Raw genomic sequence first — 19,861 nt, 5'->3', positions numbered from 1 at the left:
AATGCGATTTCACTACGTTTGCGTATGTACTAAATTCGGGTGCCGTGATAATACACAAGTACCAGAAAGGGAAAGAAAAATTATATGTTTCAAACTTGCTGCATATGGAGAGAGGGAGCAGTGAAGATTGGAGGTAGGAGCAGATAGGGACTAAGCTGTCATTTTGACAGGCTTTTAACTAGTAAATGCAATATATGGTTGACAATGGGAGTATATCTGCAATACATGGCTGGCAATGGGAGTATATATATGATATATTTTGTTGCCAATAGATGTATATTTGCAATATATGGCTGTTAAATGGAGATTTTCTATGTAATATGTGACCATTGATAGAGTAGCCATTTATAAAATAATTTACATTTTGAATTTATTCTACTCTGACCACTGGCAGTCAGCATCAATTAAGAAGTGATAGACATCTCTCTCTCTCTCTCTCTCTCTCTCTCTCTCTCTCTCCCTCTCTCCCTCTCATATCCTCACTGTCTAATCCTGTCTAGTGACATACCAGCCAATGTAAAGTAGTACATTAAACAACAATCACTCACTACATCACAAGGAACATACCCCGGGGAAAGCAATTTGATACTCTGATACATAAAGCTGCCTTTCAGCAAATGTTACATCCAGTTGCCGAGTTCCCCGGACACATAAGATAATGCAGAACAGAGCGCTGTGTAGGTAATGAAATACTAATGCAGTCTCATAAAGAAACAGCTGTAGGAGAGAGGATCAGACAGAGGAATGGAAGATAAATTCACATGGAAGATAAATTCTTCAATTTGGAGTGTTTTCTCTCCGAATTAATGTGGGCACTTTAAGGAAAAGGAAATGCCTGCTGGACATATAATGCTAGTCACATCAGAAACAATCAAGTAACTAACAATTTCAGGGCGCAGCGGGGCACACAAGTATTAGTAACAATTCTGTAAATATGTAACCTATTTCCTGCTAGGTATAAAAGCTGAAGGCTGTGGAAAGGCCCATACACACTGGGCGACTTTGAGCTGTAAGCAGCTCAAAACAGCAGCTTTGAGCAGCTTTCAGCTCAAAGCCGCCCAGTGTGTATGGTCCGGCGATGAGCGCTGCTGCGCGCTCCCGCAACATCGCCGGGAAAGCCGCTCATCTGCTGGTATTACCAGCAGATGAGCGACTTTCAGGACGCTCTGCATAGCGCTGCGCTATGCAACGCCATCTTCCCCCCTCCGTTGGCGCCGGGCAGGGGGAAAGCCCCTCACTGTGTATACACTGATGCAATCATCGCTGTCCATACATGCTGAGCATAGTCACCCAGTGTGTATGGACCTTAATAGCAAGTTATGCTGCAAACACAGGCCCGCATTCTAGTCTACTCGCTTATTATTATCAGTCGTGCAGTTTCCCAATGGTCCATAGACTGAACATCGCATTGTCATACCTCCCAACTGTCACGATTCCGTCGGGACAGTCCCGATTTTCGGGTCCTGTCCCGACGTCCCACCCGCGGCAGGCATTGTCCCGCTGCGGGGGGTGGCAGTTGGGAGACCCCCCAATCTAGTAGAATAGACGCTGTGCGCATGCGCACAGCGTCTATTCTCGTATGAAAATGAGGTCGCGGCTAATTAGCATAAGCCGCGCCCTCATTTGCATACGCCCCGCCCCCTTTTCGGGCGCTCGCGCGGCTTCGCCGCGCGAGTGTCCCTATTTCATCCGGACACAAGTTGGGAGGTATGCATTGTAAATTCAATTGAGATGCAGAGGCATTCGGGGTGAGGGACTTGGTGGGGTGGCGGTGGTTGCTGGCTGGCGTTGCCGGAAACCGGGGCCTGTTGCTCCAGTCTCTCTTGGTGCATCCTGGTATCGTCACATTGCACCAACATACATTTTTTGGGGGAAATGGTGCGAAACATAGTAGAGTTACACCGGACCTGGCAGTACACTCATGCCAGGGATCTCACATGGTGTATTGAGGCTAGTTGTATGAGGACACATATGTACAGTACAACCAGATATCTCCAAGGATTGACCAGATCATCACTACAAGAAGAAATCCCACTACATTATTTATATCTCAGAGGATACCTATATAGGGGATGGTGCAGACTTGAATGTAAGTTGCCCTTAATTGATCCTGCATTGCATACAATGGATTGGGTATGGGTCATTGAGTAGACAGCAAGTTGCTCGAAAAGCATTAAGTCGACACCACTAGGTCGACATGCATTAAGGTCGAAATGCAGGAAAGTTGACAAGACTGAATGTCGACATGAGTTAGGTAGACAGGTCATTAGGTCAATACAAGCATTAGGTCGACATGGGGAAGGTTGACAGTCAAAAGGTCGACATGGGGTTTTTTACCTTTTTCTTTGTCCCGAATTTCGATACAGTCAACATGGACACTGAAACGTTGGTAAAAACCAAACCAACAAAAAATGAGCAAGTGACAGTGTATCTGCATACATCCCAACAGAGGTGGGACTCCAGCGCGCATCTGAGGAAAAGGTCTGAGGTAAAGTGGGTGGAGTCTCTCTGCACTCCCTGGCTGTGTCACTGTGGGTTACGGTATTAATGGTAGGCAATGTCTAAGTTGACAATCACTTGGTCCAAGTACATATATACAGTATGCATCACCGATCATCTACAGCAGGCATGTCCAAACTGCGACCCTCCAGCTGTTGTGAAACTACACATCCCAGCATGCCTTGCAATCATTTAAGCATTCCCTAATAGCAAACTGTGGCAAGGCATGATGGGACTTTTAGTTTCACAACATCCATACCTCCCAACTTTGCGAGTACAGCAGGCGGGAAGCTGCTGCTGCGCGCCGCAGGCGTGCCGAAATTTCCGGGGGGCCGTGACCTAATTCGGGGCGTGGCCTATACTCGTGACTCTCCCGGGAGGCCACGCCCCCATTTTGCCGCTATGGGGGCATGACCCAGAGGCTCTGTGAGCCTCTAGCCATGCCCCCAGCCCCCTGGCTGCGGGAATAGACGCTGTGCGCATGCGCACAGTGTTTATTCCCCGCTGCTTAGCAGCTGACGGGGGGATTCCCAACAGCCCCCCCACACCGCAGGACACTGCTGCCCGCGGGTGGGACAGCGGGACAGGCCCTGATAATCGGGACTGTTGGGAGGGATGCAACATCTGGAGGGCCATAGTTTGGACATGCCTGATCTAAAGGGTCTGGTCTGCAGTGAATTGTTAGGGCTTCAGCTATAATGTGTGACAACAGCTGGTGGGTTCGGGTCAGACTAAAATATTCAGCCATCTGCAGGATGCAGAATCAGTCTTTAGCACTGTGTCCCATCTCACGGGCCAGCACCCCCAGCTCTGTACACTTTGGTTTAATTAATTCCTGTCACCATTGTCAGTGCGATGTTTAACCAGTCCTATTCTTTCTGCGACAGATACTTCTGAACACGAAGATAATTATATAGCCAACGTTCTTACTGACACGTTATCTTGTGATGATGCCCACTGCAGACTAGTTACATTCATGTCATGTAGACCAGTGACTGAGATGTCTCTGGCTCTGCATTGTCTGTAGTTGCCTATGTTTGATATTGGCCGTGTGCATGATGAAGTAATGCGATGCTATGCTCACCACACAGGACTGACTCTACATCAGCAGTGAATAATGTACTGTGTGCTTGTCCACTTCCTGGATGCCTCCTCCAAACTTGCCCATCTTTCCAGGAGATACGGTCATTGGGTTCACAGTATGTTGATCGACAAGCATTGGGTCGGCACCATTAGGTGGACATGGGTCAAGGTCAACATGGGTCTAGGTCGACATGGGTTTAGGTCGACAGGTCATTAGGTCGACACAAGCATTAGGTCGACAGTCAACATGGGGTTTTCACTGTTTTTTGAGACGACATGTGCCGACGGGCAGTATTTCGTGCCCTACCATCCACTAGGGCATTGTGGGAGTCTGGGAGGATAAAAAATTTGCTGAGCGCAGCGAGGCACCGTGCCCTAAGCATGGCAAGCGATGCGAGGGGATGCGGTGCACTGGAGACTGTGTCGACATTCGGGTCAAAAAAAGTGAAAAATCCCATGTCAACCTATTGACTGTCGACCTAGACAGTGTCGACCTAATGCTTGTGTCAACCTATTGACCTGTCGACTTAAACCCATGTTGACCTTGTCCCATGCTGACCTTTCCCCATGTCGACCTAACGGGGTCGACCTAATGCTTGTCGACCAACATGCTGTAGACCAAACGATCCCAACCCCCTTCCCAGAGGCAGAACTCTGGGAGGCAATGAAGTCATCTGCCACCGGGCTCCTGATCCCCTTCGAATTTGAATCAGTTAATTGAAAGCAGTTGATATTGTTAATGTGGCTGACTCCCCCTTATAACATCATTTTTGCAAGTGTCACAACCTGTATTAGATCCCATGACCTTACTGGAGACAGACACCTTACTGATTAAGCTACTTGGGGGGGCACCAATACTTATCTTGCCTCCGGGCAACTGGGATGAACTTACACCACTGCCCCTTCCGAGTGGTTGGGAACATAACATATGGAAACGCCCAGCGTTTCATGGGCATTCTCATGCTAATGAGGCCATGACGTGGGTGCAGGGGGCGGGCAGCTGACCCGGTGATGTAATTTCCTTCCCAGCGTGCACACATATGTAAGTGACTTAAGATATATACCGTATGCTTCGTGTTCATAGCTAAATTCTGTACAATACTGAAAAATAAATTGGTGCTGTTAAAAAAATACAAAATTTATAAATAAAATGCCATAATAATAATAATATATTTTATATCACATAGAAGTAAGGCTTAAATCTACCTTTTGCACCCCAAGCCCCTATAACATCCATGTTCTATATTTTCATTCTCCTTAAACAATCGCCCATTTATCTGACCGTGTGCATTTGGCTCAATGTGTCCCCCACTTCCTCCCTCTCTAACCTCCTGTATTTTTTCGAATATATTAATATAGTTAAAACTGTTGATCATTTCCTCCATTGGGAGCCGTCATCCGTGTTCCTGTGAAAGAATCCACACCAGGGGCGGATTGGGAATTAAAACCAGCCTGGGAAATATCTTGAAGCAGCCCTGAGGGGGAGGGGGGGGAGGAGTTGTTGCGCGCCGGAGGCGCGCCCGTTTTTTGGGGGGTGGCCTATCAATATGGGGGTGTGGCCTATTCCAACGAGGCCACGCCCATTTTTTTGCAGCTGTGGGGGCATGGCTGGTGGTTCTCTGAGCTGCTGGCTATGTCCCCAGCCCCTCAGGCTGCACAATAGGCACATGCGTACAGCGTCTATTCTGCAGCCTGTGGGGCTGGGGAGATAGAGACAGGGGGAGGGTGACAGGGGGACTCCCAACTGCCCCCACTCCTGCCCCGTGGGACACTGAGTATGGGCCACCTCCCTTGAACACATTATGCACCATAACAAGAGGGACATTTTTTCTATTGAAAAACCTGTACACATTATGAGCCAATATTCACATTATGCCACATGGAATGATCCAAAATTCACAAAATGCCGCACAGAATGAGTTAAAAAAAAAAGCTAAAGTTCACATTATGCAACGGAATGAGAAGACACAGGGTGAGAGGGGGTTGGTGCAGGGTGAGAGGGGTTGGTAATGAAGGGTGTTTAGGGGGTGACGAGGGGTGAGAGTAGAGTGGCAGGGTAGAAGAGGATGCAGGGAGGGAGGGAGGGGGTCGGAGGGTGGCGTAGAATGCTGGGAGGGGAGATTCAGGGTGTCTGAGAACGAAGGGATGGAGAACTTACACAGGGTGGCACAGGACGCAGAGTGTCAACACAGGAAAAAAGATTGACAAGCACTAGGTCGATATGGACAAAAGGTCGACACATGAAAAAGTCGACATGAGTTTCACACGGGTTATGTTGACATCTATGGATATGGACCCGCCAATTAGTGTAATTGCATAACCTTGCTCAGCACTCTTTTACCATTTCCAATTGTAGAATAAACAAGTTATGTGCATGAAAAAAATTGTGAAAAATTCATGTTGACCTTTTATGTGTCAACCATTGCCATGTTAACTTAATGCATTTGTCAACCTTTTGTCAATGCCAACCTAGTGCATGTCAAAATCTGAAATCCATGATAAATAGAATAAAATAGTGTGCCACAGATGAGATGAAGTATATTAAGTAATGAAACAGCAACATATACAGTATACTGAGCAACATATCAGCATTATTATAAGCAGGACATCAGTTATACTAACAGTACATTTGAATCCTCTCACTGGTCAGGACATAATGCCCACAATCTGTTCCACTGAACAGCAGTGGTTTGGGCAAAGATTAACTCAGTTCACTGCTAACCACATAATAACACAGGGTGTGTCCATGGATTGAATGGACCATACTCATACCACTTTCACATTGCAAAAACCTGCTTTCAACCCGATTTTCTAAACGTGTCTTAAAACTGGTCAAAAGCCAGTTAAACCCCTTTCATATTGCATGGTTTAAAGGTATATTGCAGTTTAAATACCGTTTTGTACCTTTCAGATTCAACCCGTTTCACCCATAGAAAGCCATACAATGTCATTTTAAATTTTTTTTCCTGCTTGTGGGCGGGGATCAAGTGTGGGTATCATTTGTAGCAAATTCCGTTTCTGAGCTGTTCAGATTGCAGGGAAAACGGCTCAGAAACGTGTAGGATCCTTCTTTTAACACGTGTCAAAATACCGGTTTTCTGTAACCGGTAAATTGACAATGTAGCTTTCACATTGCAGCTGGAACCGTTTTAAAGCACTAAAAAAACGGCAATATACCGTGTTACAGCTGCAATGTGAAAGGGGTATTAGAGGAGTGCAAGAAAACTCCCCAAATACTGCCAGGCTGCTGGATATTCCATTCCAAATAAAGTTACATATTGTAGGTAATTACCTTGGGCTACATTTTTGGTATGAGTACCCCGTATAGTACCCAAGGAATAACTGCAGATCACATTTCCCTACTTTAAATTGTTCTTTCTGAGAGATTCTAATAGGCAGATAAATAAGGAACAAATTACTTCATCAAGCGCCTGACATGCCCTGTTCAGTTGGGTAGTGGGTGGTATCCTGAAGGTATAACAGCTCTTTCCTTATATTGAGAAGAAGTATCTGTGAGAGTGGGAAAGCCTGATTTATGGGAACCAATAATACAGCAGAGTTGCCACAGCATATTTGCGGCTGGAAATGATTTTCAAGGTTTTAGAAACCCACATCTTAAGGTTAAAAACTGATATAGAGGTTAAAATAAGCATATTATCATATACAGTATCTCAGTGGCGTAAGTTCATCCGTGACACCCGGAGGCAAGAAAATAGCTATAGAGAGGGAAAATGAGATAGGGGGAGCAATGGAGAGAAAGAGAGAATGATAGATAGGGATTCATGGAGAAAGAGAGAAACAGGTGTCAGATGGGTGAGAGGGGTGTCAGGCAGAGAGGGTTCAGGCAGAGACAGAGGGGGGTAAGGTAGAAAAATGTGAGTCAGGCAGAGAGAGAGAGCGAGAGGGGGCTAAGGCAGAGAGAGGGATGAGAGGAGGAGAGTGAGGCAAAGAATGAAGAGGTTAAGGCAGAGAGAGAGAGGTGAAAGAGGGGGTTCAGGCAGAGAGAGGTGGTGGTAAGGTAGAGAGAGGGGTGTCAGGCAAAGAGAGAGACAGAGAGGGGGCTAAGGCAGAGACAGAGGGGTCAGGCATATAGAGAGGGGGGTGAGGCAAAGAACGAGGGGGGGGGGTCAGGTAGAGAGGGGTCAGTTAGGTAATGCGCATGAATAGCTCCTGGTAAACAGCAGCCCCCTGACCTTAGTGACACCGCTGGAGCTGAGTGCTGGGAGCCGCAGTAGCTGCCGTGCCACTGCTACCTTCCAGGCCTCCTGTCGTGCCCGCCGTCCTGTCATGGAGCCCGGGGCTGCAGGTTTGAAGTTTCACTGGACAGGCACTAGCTCTGCAGCGCCGGCAGCTGTCTATCACCGCCTGCTTAGGACAGCCTGATAAACAACCAGCGGAGCTGCAGAGCTAGCGTCTGTCAGGGGGCTGTCGCGGATACTGGTGCGGACGGGGGTGAAGCCCGGTGATCGAGAAATGTGCCCGGTGACAGGGCGATGTGCCCCTTCAGGGCTTAGCGCCCGGCGGCTGGAGTCTCCGTTGTCTCCCGGAGTTCCCCCCCCCCCCCAAAAAAACCCTAAAAAAAACTAATTCTTGTTAATTCTGTTACGCTTCCACCATAAAATGTATTTAAATACTTTTAACTCGTCCCCACTGTGAGTCATTACCCATCCCCAAGATCCAAAAGATCATAGAGCCGACAGTGATATCACCCCTCCACCCTGCGTTATTATTTGTTCCCCATCTCCATTACATTAGACCCTTGCACAAATCAGCCTAAAGATGCTTGAGGGGAACTAAACTCCCCTTATTGCACATGAACCACAGAGTTCCATTTGCAAGGCATTCCATAGTGCATATTTGAAAGTGATGTCATCAAAAACAGACCCCTGCATCACTTTCAGGAGATACTGTAGATTAGCAGCAAATCTGTTTAGTCGTGTATGGATATTACCATTTTGTCAAAGCCCCATCGTGCATCTTATATGTTATTACAGACCCACATACCATCAGGCTCAATTCCTCTTGATATAGCCGCCTAAGCTAGAGATGTGTCGTTCGCGAACGATCCGGTTCTTTTGAACGGATCCATCAAAAGAACGAGCGAGCCGTCGATCCCAAAATGGTGATCCGGATCGGTTTCGCTTAGCATTACATACAATACAATGCACATTGCATTGCTTGAGCTCAGCACTGCCCCCTTTGGCAGCTGAGATATTTTCTTCTAATTGGCTGCTTGTGCTGCTGCTGCTGCTGCTGTGTCACGTGCAGATCTAGATTCTTCTGAATCTGGAAGCCCTGAGGGAGGTCTGGTGACTACACATCAACAGCAGACTAAGCAGAGCAGAGGCATTGGCACTGGCAGGCATTTCAAGATTGCTTCACCTGAGTTCACCAGTAGTATCACAGAAAGGTGTGTAGTAGAAGTATGGACACACAGACACACAGACATAAATTAGGCAGTGCACATGTGTTTTTTTTTTTTTACTAGATCTCTGTTTGCTGGGCTGTGTAGTACATTTAACTTTAATTTGGAGGGGAAGGGGGCCTTCTTTTAACTTTCATTTGGGGGGGGGGGAGGGGGGGCTCGGCAATGATTTAGTCTCCCTTGGCAACGAGCAAATTAATACCCCTTTTACACCGCTGCAAAACCCCGGGTCTTCAGCGGGTCAGACCCCTGTCAGCGGCAGTGTAAATGGGACACGCCGTGTCCCTTTATACGGGACTTCTACCCAGGTCCTGGGAACTGGATTGTTCGTCAGACAAGCGTTGGTCAGACAGTCACTAGGTCGACATGCAGAAAGGTCGACATGGGAAAAGGTTGACATGGGAAAAGGTAGACATGGACGTTAGGATGACATGAGGAAGGTCATAAGGTCGACATGGGGTTTTCGCTGTTTTTTGACCCGAATGTCAACACAGTTGACATGGACACAGTTGGAAGTGAGAATCGGACCCTCGCATCGCTCGCAATGCTTTGGGCACAGTGTCTCACTTCGCTCGCCACACTATTATAATCTCACTCCATGCCCTAGTGGAAGGTAGGGCATGAAATACCGCCTGTCGGCACATGTCGGCTCAAAAAACAGTGAAAATCCCCATGTCGACCTTATGACCTGTCGACCTTCCTCATGTTGACCTATAACCATGTCGATCTTGTTCCACGTCGACCTTTCAGCATGTCGATCTAGTGTTGTTGACCTAATGTCGACCTAGATCAGTCGACCAAACGACTATCTATGTTAAGTGCACCACCTAGGTCAGGGTTAGAGAACCTTTGGCCCCAGCTGTTGTTGGACTACACATCCCAGCATTCCCTGCAACAGTGTTATCATGGCCAAATAGCAAATTGTAGCAGGGCATGCTGGGATGTGTAGTCCAACAACAGCTGGAGGGCCAAAAGGTTCCCCATCTCTGACCTACGACTTTGCTCTGTTTCTGGATTCCCTCTTAACGAATGATTGCTATTACCTGTTCTAAACAGGTAAATGGGCAAGAAAGGTGCTTCCACACAGGTAATAACAATCAAACATTAAGAGGGAAGTCCAGAAACAGAGCATTGTGTCCCTCCTGGAAAGGGTCATGTTGGGAGGTATGGTACACTAACTCAAACCATAAATAACTGTCTTTTTTGCACAAACTGATCCGTAGAGCCGACCAAAGGATCTAGATCTTTTCAGCGACCGACCCGGGTCGAGCCGGGTCCGCGAAAAGATCCGTTTTGCCCATCTCTAGCCTAAGCAGTCACTCCTCAGCCTTCCCACGGAGGCAGCATTAGCATTATAGTGGGCGGGTGCGCGGTGACGTCACACGCGCACCCGCGATCGCGATGCAGCCGGGCCACCTCTGCACAATAGCTGCGGGAGGAGCTGCGTGCGTCCGCGCATGCGCAGCAGCCCTCCCGCGGCCATTTTGACTTTGGAACAACTCGAGGCCGGCCGCGGCCATCTTTAAACAGGGCAAAATACACGGAGATGCCGCGGCCGGCCCTGTTAGGGAGGGAGGCGGCCCTTTACACTAAAAATATGCCGGCCCACCGGGAAACAGCCCGGTTTCCCGGTGGGCCAATCCGCCCCTGATCCACACAATGAATCAGACTACAGTCCGGCAGTTCAGCATTGGACGATGAAGCCGCTGAGATCTCAGACACATACATTCAAGTTTGGACTTGCCGTGTGGAATGTATCAAGTGATCCACCAGTTGGCCCCAAGCATGTGGACCCTGCCTGTCTGACACATGCAAAACAGGGCAATTCCCAGGACCCTTCCCCAACTATCTCTGTGCATTATGATGTTATTGTGTAGTTATTGCATGTTTAGCAAATGAAAGCATTCTGCCCTGGGCTTGTCAGATCATTATCCTTGGCTCCAATGAATATTTTTTCTTTGTTTTCTTGAGTTTGTTTCTCAGTTTCAGATGTGGAACGTGCATTCATCTGTATGATGGGCGTTCCCATATGCTAAGGGGGCCACCCACCACCCCACATCCCTGGGTTTGTGCACCCAGTGGTCAGAGTATTTGCAGTGGGTGCACGCACCCTGCATATGCTCATGTGCAAAAATGCACATGGGCAGTAACAAAACATCGGTCTCCGTGCGAACAAATGTCCACAGCTCCTGTCATTTCAGATGCAGTCTCTGATAATGACAGTTATGAGCTGACTTGCTGGTACTTTATCACTCTTTATCGCTCTCCACTTTATCACTTGTTGAGGCTTAAGCACATTTGTCCCACAGTACATTGCGTCATAATAACCTGGAGAGGAGATTTAACATCATCTGCCAACGGGTCTGGAACCAGGAGACCATTAGGAGATTCAGGCAAACTATTCAACGGACATTCCCTATATCTGGACGTAAGCTTTGATCAATGCTGGTTATATCAACCCCCCATTGGTGACTTTTATTACTCCAACAGGTCCCCCCCTTTTTAAATTTGCATGTTATTATATGTAAATTTTATGTCATTAAATTGTTATTATATTTGATGCATACAGTCGTTATTGTGGTATAGCGCTGCTTCATCTTTGTTTTACCTGGAGAAGAGACACTGCTGGCCACTCTGGGGGGGGGGGGGGGGGCAGGGTCGAGCTGTCATGTCATTAGGACCTGCCCCAGGGGTTGGTACTTAATGATGTGAATCACGTCATTAAGTCCTGTCTCTTAGGTATGGCACAGGGATCATGGTTATTTTCTCCCCATTGTGTCCACTTTGCTAGGAAGCGGGTGGGAGTGTGAGAGAGCTGCCTACTCTTTCGGGGCATGCAGGGAACTACCTGAAAAGTTCTGATTCTGCCGCAATGCTCAAATTCAGAGTTGGCCATATTTATGAGGCGTAACTTCGTGCATTGCCCTCACTGTCAGGGGGTATTTTTAACCAGCTCTATGCTAGTTGAAAGAGACCAGTCTGAATTCATAAGGATCATTGCATATTCAATACCCCACACAGCCCACAACTCTGCACACCCACAGTCACTTACTTTCGCCTGTGACCCAGTCACTGTACGCACATTCCATCATTTTGATTTCACTAAGATGTGTATAACTATAAATTGCACATACTGTAGATGGAGAGTCCTGCTCCAATGCATCCGCGGTTACTTATCTTGAGAGCCATCCCCAAACAGACTAGAGTGTAACTCCGAAACAGCCACTGGGTATATATGCTACATGTACTATACACATTAGTATAATGTGGTGTACACATGGTGCAATTTGCACTATCGATTTTGACTATATAGTCAATATGGAATAGCACATGCTATGCATCACCCAATCCCAATTTGATCCCGATGCATCAGAATCGAATGTGGAAATAGGCTGTGTAGGACAGTCTACTTCTACTGTCTCGGAACAAAGGCCATGCTGCTCAATGCAACATGGCCCCTGCTCCTTCCACAGTGCCGTCCCTCCCTCACTGTCAGCCGATGCCATCCCCCCACTGGATGCCGGCGACCGCCTATATCGCAACAATGCCGGTATTTTGCCCAGCGGTGGGAATGGCTACAATGAAGCAATCTGCGGCATTTGGTTCCGCGGACCCTCCCTACCTAGGATTGCCAGCTTTGCGGGGACCGGGAGAGGGACCTGATTTCCGGGACCCTGCCGGCCATTCCAGGAGGGTAGGCTACCCTGTATATTACACAGTGTTTATATAGTATGCCTATGATGTGAATTACCAGCCTTTGTACACATGTAGCGCAGCACATAACTACACAATATAATAATGCTGCTAATAGTGCTGATCAGCACTGAGTATCCAACACTAAAAATACTTTCTAATCTATAGAGACCACAAGAGAGAAAATCGTTAACAAATTCTGTCCTTAACTCTCTTCAAGAGACTACTGTAATAGTTACAGTACCTGGAAAAAATAACCAATAGGTCAGACTACTGAGTAGGATATACTGTACGAGTAATATATGCTATCTCAGAAACTCTAACTATGTTACTACCAATTCTCCAAGGTGTCGTCAGCTGCTGAGTACATTGCACATTTACCTGGTTTGATGTCGCAGGTGAGCTGGACTCCCAGTGGTGCTCCTCCTAGTTCCGAGTTCGAGTACTGTTGATCTGGTGCCTCTCCAATAAAATGAGGTGCCCTATCTGATAAATGCACCAATGTCTGCTGCCCTTCCGCAGGTGCACACCCTTCCCCAGTGCAAGAGACTCTGCCCCGAGACTTCAAGCGGATCCGCAGGGGCAGTCTGCACTCTATGCCTTTACAATCCCTGCTGACATTGCTGCTGTGGGGTTGAGTTCCTGCCCAGGCATCCGCGCCACCAGAAAAGTCACCTCTTGCTGGAGCTGAGGGCTGATGGCTAGCACTCCCAAAGTGGAAAAAGCCTTCACTGCTGGCTGTGTGTCTATGGGAGCGTGAGGTTTTACACCTGGCACCCATACAAGGCTTCTGCTGGTCATTATCTGTGGAGCTGGTGCTGCTGCAGGGTGTCCCCCCAGGACATCGCTCTGCAGGGATTTCATACCATATAAGTAAGAAGAGCAGACAGCTTAGCCATGCACTGGACCACCAAGTCACCATGGTTACCTGCAAAAACATACACAAACAGTAAATACACTAAAAGATAAACTCTGATAAAACAATAACTGCTGACTAACATGCTAGAAATGACTCTTAAATGGCATATGCCACCCAACCACATTGGCATACATGACCCAACCACAATGGCATACATCACCCAACCACAATGGCATGCTCCATCTAACCACAATGGCATACACCACCCAACTACAATGGCATACACCCCCAACTACAATGGCATGGCACACACCACCCAGCCACAATGGCATGCCCCATCTAACCACAATGGCATACACCCCCAACCACAATGGCATACACCACCCAACCACAATGGCATACATCACCCAACCACAATGGCATGCCCCATCTAACCACAATGGCATACATCCCCGAACCACAATGGCATACACCCCCAACCACAATGGCATACATCTCCCAACCACAATGGCATACAACACCCAGCCACAATGGCATGCCCCATCTAACCACAATGGCATACACCCCCAACCAGATTAGCATACACCACCCAACCACAATGGCATACACCACCCAGGTACAATGGCATACACCCCCTAGCCACAATGGAATACACCCCCTAACCATAATGGCATACAACACCCAACGAAAATAACATACACCACCCAACCACAATGGCATACATCCCCAACCACAATTGCATACACCATCCAACTACAATGGCATACACCACCCAAACACAATGGCATACACTCCCAACCACAATTGCATACACCATCCAACTACAATGACATACAACACCCAACCACAATGACATACACTCCCAACCACAATTGCATACACCATCCAATTACAATGGCATACACCCCCTAACCACAATTGCATACACCATCCAACTACAATGGCATACACCCCCTAACCACAATTGCATACACCATCCAACTACAATGACATTCACCACCCAACCACAATGACATACACCACCCAACCACAATGGCATATACTACACAACTACAATGGCATACAACACAATGACATACACCACTCAACCACAATGACATACAACACAATGACATACACCACCCAACCACAATTACATACACCACCCAACCACAATGGCATATACTACACAACTACAATGGCATACAACACAATGACATACACCACCCAACCACAATGACATACACCACCCAACCACAATGGCATATACTACACAACTACAATGGCATACAACACAATGACATACACCACCCAACCACAATGACATACACCACCCAACCACTTGGCTATGGCAGCTATTCTGCTCTAATACAAAGAATTCAGCAATACAAAACGTGTGTCTGCAATTGTCTGCTATCTGGCATTAGAACACTTTCTTTAGCTGGAACGAACCTTTAGAGATGCGTTCTTGCTGAGTATCCTGGAAAGTCTTGCAGCAGTCAGGTCGTCTGTAATACTACATCCAATTAATGACTGATCATCAGTTGAGAGAATTCAGGTCTATCCAACCTAGTGACCTCTTCCAGAAAGCTACAAGCTGGGGAATGTAATGTGCAACATTCCTCGGATTTCATTAGCTTCAAATTTCCCAGAGACCACCCATTAACCCTCCCCTCACTAGCTTAAAGTATTCTGAAACTTACTTTATAACTACAGTGTTCTTGTTACTTCAAACATCCATATACATTTCTTCATTGGCATAATATACATCCATCTCTGCCACTTTGTAGAGTCCACTGAAGTTCTTCTTGCCTTAATTAAGAGCGTCCTGGGTATCCCCCATGCTGTCAGTCTGACAGAGCAGTGAAGAATAAGGTTAAGTGTTAGTGACTCCAGTGAATGTAAATCCTGGGTTTAGCCTAATTATGGAAGCCAGGGCAGGAATGCTTTCCTCTGTGTAGTCAGTCAATCTCTCCTTTCAGACTGAAGTTTCTGAAAAAAAAAATCCCTTTTCTCTCTGAGGTTCAGCTATAGTCAAGTTGTTCAAAAGCTATTGGATTTCCCGGCCACTTCCTGCATTTTTGTGGGGAGAGATAATTTACTTACCAAAATAAAAACAGGAGCCAGGAATAGGTATATATCTAGTATCCCTCTGTTTGCTTACATATAAATGAAAGCATAAGAAGGAACATTTCAGGATCTCGGTTCTCTCCATGCCGCCTAGGAGAATCTCTTCTTTGTTTCTGACCGGTAGAACAAAGGATCCTGGAATGTTTCCATGGCAAAGTGCAAAAGCAAAAAAGTTTTGGAGGAATTTGACAGCACTTGTTTCATTTACCTTATATTAAATAAAGTCCATCCCTCAATGGGGGGTTTCACAAACACATCTTGTTTAGATAGCAATGACTGTTCGTGGGTTGTATGCAGTGAGCCAAAGGGAGGAATAAGTAAAAAATCTCTATCTATCTATCTATCTATCTATCTTTCGCTATGACACACAAAACAGATTCCATATACACAGGAGCCACACTCATCTGATTGGCTCCTCACAGGCGTGCGAGACACTTGCGTGCCCTATTCACGGCAATGGACGGGCGAGCATGTGAGACGTTTGCGCATCCCTGTCCCAGCACCGGCTGTTTAGCGCCGGCTTACCAGATAAGCGTGGACCCATCTGTATGACTCTTGAACAATATACATAATTGTTTCACTACAGTATATTCAAGACTAAATTGATGGCTTTCAAAGTAGTTGAACATGAGCATTGGGATACACTGCCTCTTTGAGTAATACATTATGGGGGAAAATTTACTAAAGCTTCTAAAAGGTGATGTTGCCCATAGCAACCAATCAGATTGTGCCACTAGCCCTCACCGCACAGGATGACTCTCCTAAAAGGAATCAGACCAGTGCTGCTCTTATATCTGGGGGTCATAAGTCTTACTAGACTGCATGAACAGAGAACGGGAAAGGGGGGTTGTTAACGATGCACTGGAGCATGCATCGTTAATGATATATTGGGTACACACTGAGCGATTTGCTCTATATATTGTTAACTATATCGTCCATATTGTTAACAATATATTGCTCAGTGTGTGCCCAGCTTAAGACCAGAAACAATTACAGTGTTACGTTGCTGCAACAAAGTTGTTAAACAATAGTGAGTGATGAACCATTCCATGCGGAGTTTGTATATTTTCCCCGTACTCACGTGGGTTTTCTTCTGGGTACTCCGGTTTCCTCCCACAATCCAAAAATATACTGGTGGGCTAATTGGCTCCCAACAAAATTAACCCTAGAATGTCTGTGTGTGCGTGTACATGTGGTAGGGAATATAGAGTGTAAGCTCCACTGGGGCAGGGACTGATGTGAGTGTTTAAATATTCTCTGTAAAGCGCTGCGGAATATGTGTGCGCTATATAAGAAACTGATAATAAATAAATAATAGCTATGTATCCCATTTCATTATAGCATACCTCACAGAAATTCTGCAGTTCCAATATTTTGGCTTGTCCAATGGTCCTTTGGTCAGAGGCAAAACATTAGTCCCAAGTCACAGGGGGGCTTGGGAGGTCCTGCACTGCCACCCACTGTGGACGCACGGGTCTCTACTACATGCTGCATCATTGGGATGTTTCCCTTAACAACCGCTCACCGCAGCCGAGAACTCAGATGTTGGTACATATACTACAGTTTATGTGTATTATTATATTTGATGCTGATATACAATGCTAAGTTTACTCCTGTTTAATATAAAACTTTTACTTTTGTTTTGCGTTTTTTTCCTTTCAAAATGAACCCACTAAGCAATCCACGTTTGAAAGCACACAGGGTAAATTATTAAGCGGCACAAGGGCTTAGAGATCTAAACATATTTATAGAAAACAGAGGAATGGCAAAAATCCGGCATGCTCCGCTACAAGAAAACATTACCTCCTCTGCTTCACTGCTTCCCCTCTTTAAGCCCTTTTCAATACATTTCATACTGGGATATTCATGGATCTGGGTTTAAATTTGATAGCAGCACAGCAGGAGCATTCATAAGTGATTCAATACAAATGCGCATACAGCAGGAAACAAACATCTATGATGCTGCTGGATGGGAGCAATGCATATGGATAGGACAAGTAACTAGGGATGACAGGTAAGTTAACACTGGTAAGAAACATCCGTGTAAAGCCCCATACAATTACATTGAAGGACATCACTCAGAAGGGCCCTCCTGAGAGATATTGTTTCTAAAATATGGTTAGTGCGTAGGCTCCCCATTGCCTACGGCTGCCATATTTTGGGTCGCAATGGCCGGTGTGGTGTCACACAGCTGCCACGGCCCTCCCCCGGAGCAGCCTGGGCATGCCTATGTTTTACGGGCTTCTCCCAGTAAACACAGCGTACCACCCCCAATTGGAGCCTAAACTGCAATCGCAGTTTAAGGGGGTATTCAATCTAGGGTCACGACTGTCGGGCTGGCCCAAAAGCCGTGACCCTGTCCCGTTCTCGGTTGGCTCGACTTGAAATCGGCAGGCGGGATTCACTGTCCCGCCTGCCGATCGGCGAGAAGGGGGCCTGGCCAAGAGATACAGCCATGGATCATCGAGCTGCGGCCGGGAGCTCGACGATCCACGACCGTTCTCGGCAAAACAAGTCCGACTGCTTCTAAAATCTGGCTTGTTTTGCCGAGAAGCCTGTTCAAGCAGCATTGAATAGGCTCCCGTTGCTATTTCCGATGGAGGAAATAGCGGCGGAATATTGAATAGCCCCCTAAGTGTTTATACATACTGATATTTCAGACATCAGTGACCAGGTTTAAATTAGGCCCTATATCGTCAGCAAACAGCGATATCCTCAAAGAGGTGCTGGGCGGTGCTATAGCATGGGCTGAATTACCAAGCAGCTGCAAAAACACGATAGTTAAGGTGCCCATACACGCTCCGATTCCGGCGTGCGTTCTGGGCTAAAATAGCATCCATCACATCGCATTGCATGCCTTGTGCATGCAATACGATGCGATGAAAAGAAAGTACAAAAAGTATGTGCAGCACATACTTTTTGTACTGTGCGATGAGGTGCCCGGGAGCGCGCACCTCAAAGCACACATCGCACCGCCGGGATCGGAGCATGTATGGGCTCCTTAAGTCCTGTATAGTAACAAAACAGAAAGATAAATAAAGAGGACCTTTTGACTGTCGACCTAACCCATGTCAACCATATTACCCTGTCGACCTAATGACCCTGTGGACCTAACCCATGTCGACCTAGACTCATATCGACCTTCCTGTACTGTATGTCGACCTAAATGCATGTCGGCCTAATGGCATTGACCTAATGACTGTCTAACAACTTGCTGGTGACCAACTGATCCACATCTTGTTTGCTTAATTTGGTGCATGGGAATATATTGATGTCCATTTCTATTCTCTTAGCTGCACAAGCACTAGAAGGAGGACACTTAAATAGAATACAGAGATTTTATCCCATGAACACGTGATCACTCAGGCCCTTATTCTGATCGGTGCGGCCGGATCCGATTATGCGGCCAGGACCGTACGTGCGAAACCCCGCCTTCCATACAGATCGCCAACTCCGTCCGTATGCGGTAAGAAGCTGGCCGAACTGACCGCACGTGTATTTTTCACGGAATACGCCTCCTCCATCTAAGGGAACCTCCCCCATCATTCGATGGTCGCAGACCATCGAATGCAGGACCGAGTGCTCCACCAGCTCCCGCAACCTCAGACCACACAGACATTTTTCCGTGCAAAAGCAGGGATCTGGGCGGGCAGCTGACATCCGGCGATGTCATATGTCCACCCCCTACACGTGCGTCACGACCGCATTACCATACGTACGCCCAGCGTTTGCATGGGAACGCCCATGAAACGCGGGGCGTATGCATATGGTAATGAGCCCAAATAGCCCTTCACGCCCCTCTCCACCCCCTGTTCGGAGTGTTCACATATCATGCGGGATTTGGCCGTACGCCCCGCTCGCACATGCGCAGAGACGCCTCTGCACATGCGCAGACACAAAACATCGGCGGTCCGAACGCATGCGGATATATCCGCACCGACCAGAATAAGGGCCTCAGATCTCTCTGGATGACCCCAGTATACAAGATAAACTCAGAGGAAATGAGAAAATGTGGTTTTCTGTAGATCAGCGATTCTCTCTCTTATGTTTATAGTGCTTAGTGCATATTATTGGGATCTCATAACAGAATATAATTGGATAAACCGGTAATTAATCTAATTTTTTTTTTTAAAGAAATCTCTGTTATTTGGAAACAAGATAATGGGCTGGGAATGATTAGTGTATTACTTGCC

The 19,861-nt window shown here is 46.9% G+C and overlaps 1 protein-coding gene across 2 annotated transcripts in view; it reads right to left on the bottom strand.

Annotated features, from left to right (window-relative positions):
* Positions 1-15,764, bottom strand: part of LOC146081183 (uncharacterized) — a 31,415-nt gene extending 15,651 nt beyond the window's left edge. The window contains exons 1-2 of one of the 2 annotated variants that reach the window (XM_083189235.1): positions 14,991-15,764; positions 13,082-13,628 (exon numbers count right to left, since the gene is read on the bottom strand). In XM_083189235.1, coding sequence (XP_083045361.1) covers positions 13,082-13,622 — 541 coding nt within the window. In that variant the 5' untranslated portion in view covers positions 13,623-13,628; positions 14,991-15,764. The remainder of the gene's footprint in view (positions 1-13,081; positions 13,629-14,990) is intronic. The other variant, XM_083189236.1, reaches the window with a different exon arrangement.
* Positions 15,765-19,861: the final 4,097 nt, after the last annotated feature.

The sequence above is a fragment of the Crinia signifera genome, chromosome 5 (assembly GCF_055691185.1).
Source record: "Crinia signifera chromosome 5, ASM5569118v1, whole genome shotgun sequence".
Taxonomy (NCBI): domain Eukaryota; kingdom Metazoa; phylum Chordata; class Amphibia; order Anura; family Myobatrachidae; genus Crinia; species Crinia signifera.
Note: the sequence above shows the minus strand (reverse complement) of the source record. Positions and strands in the feature narration are given on the sequence as shown.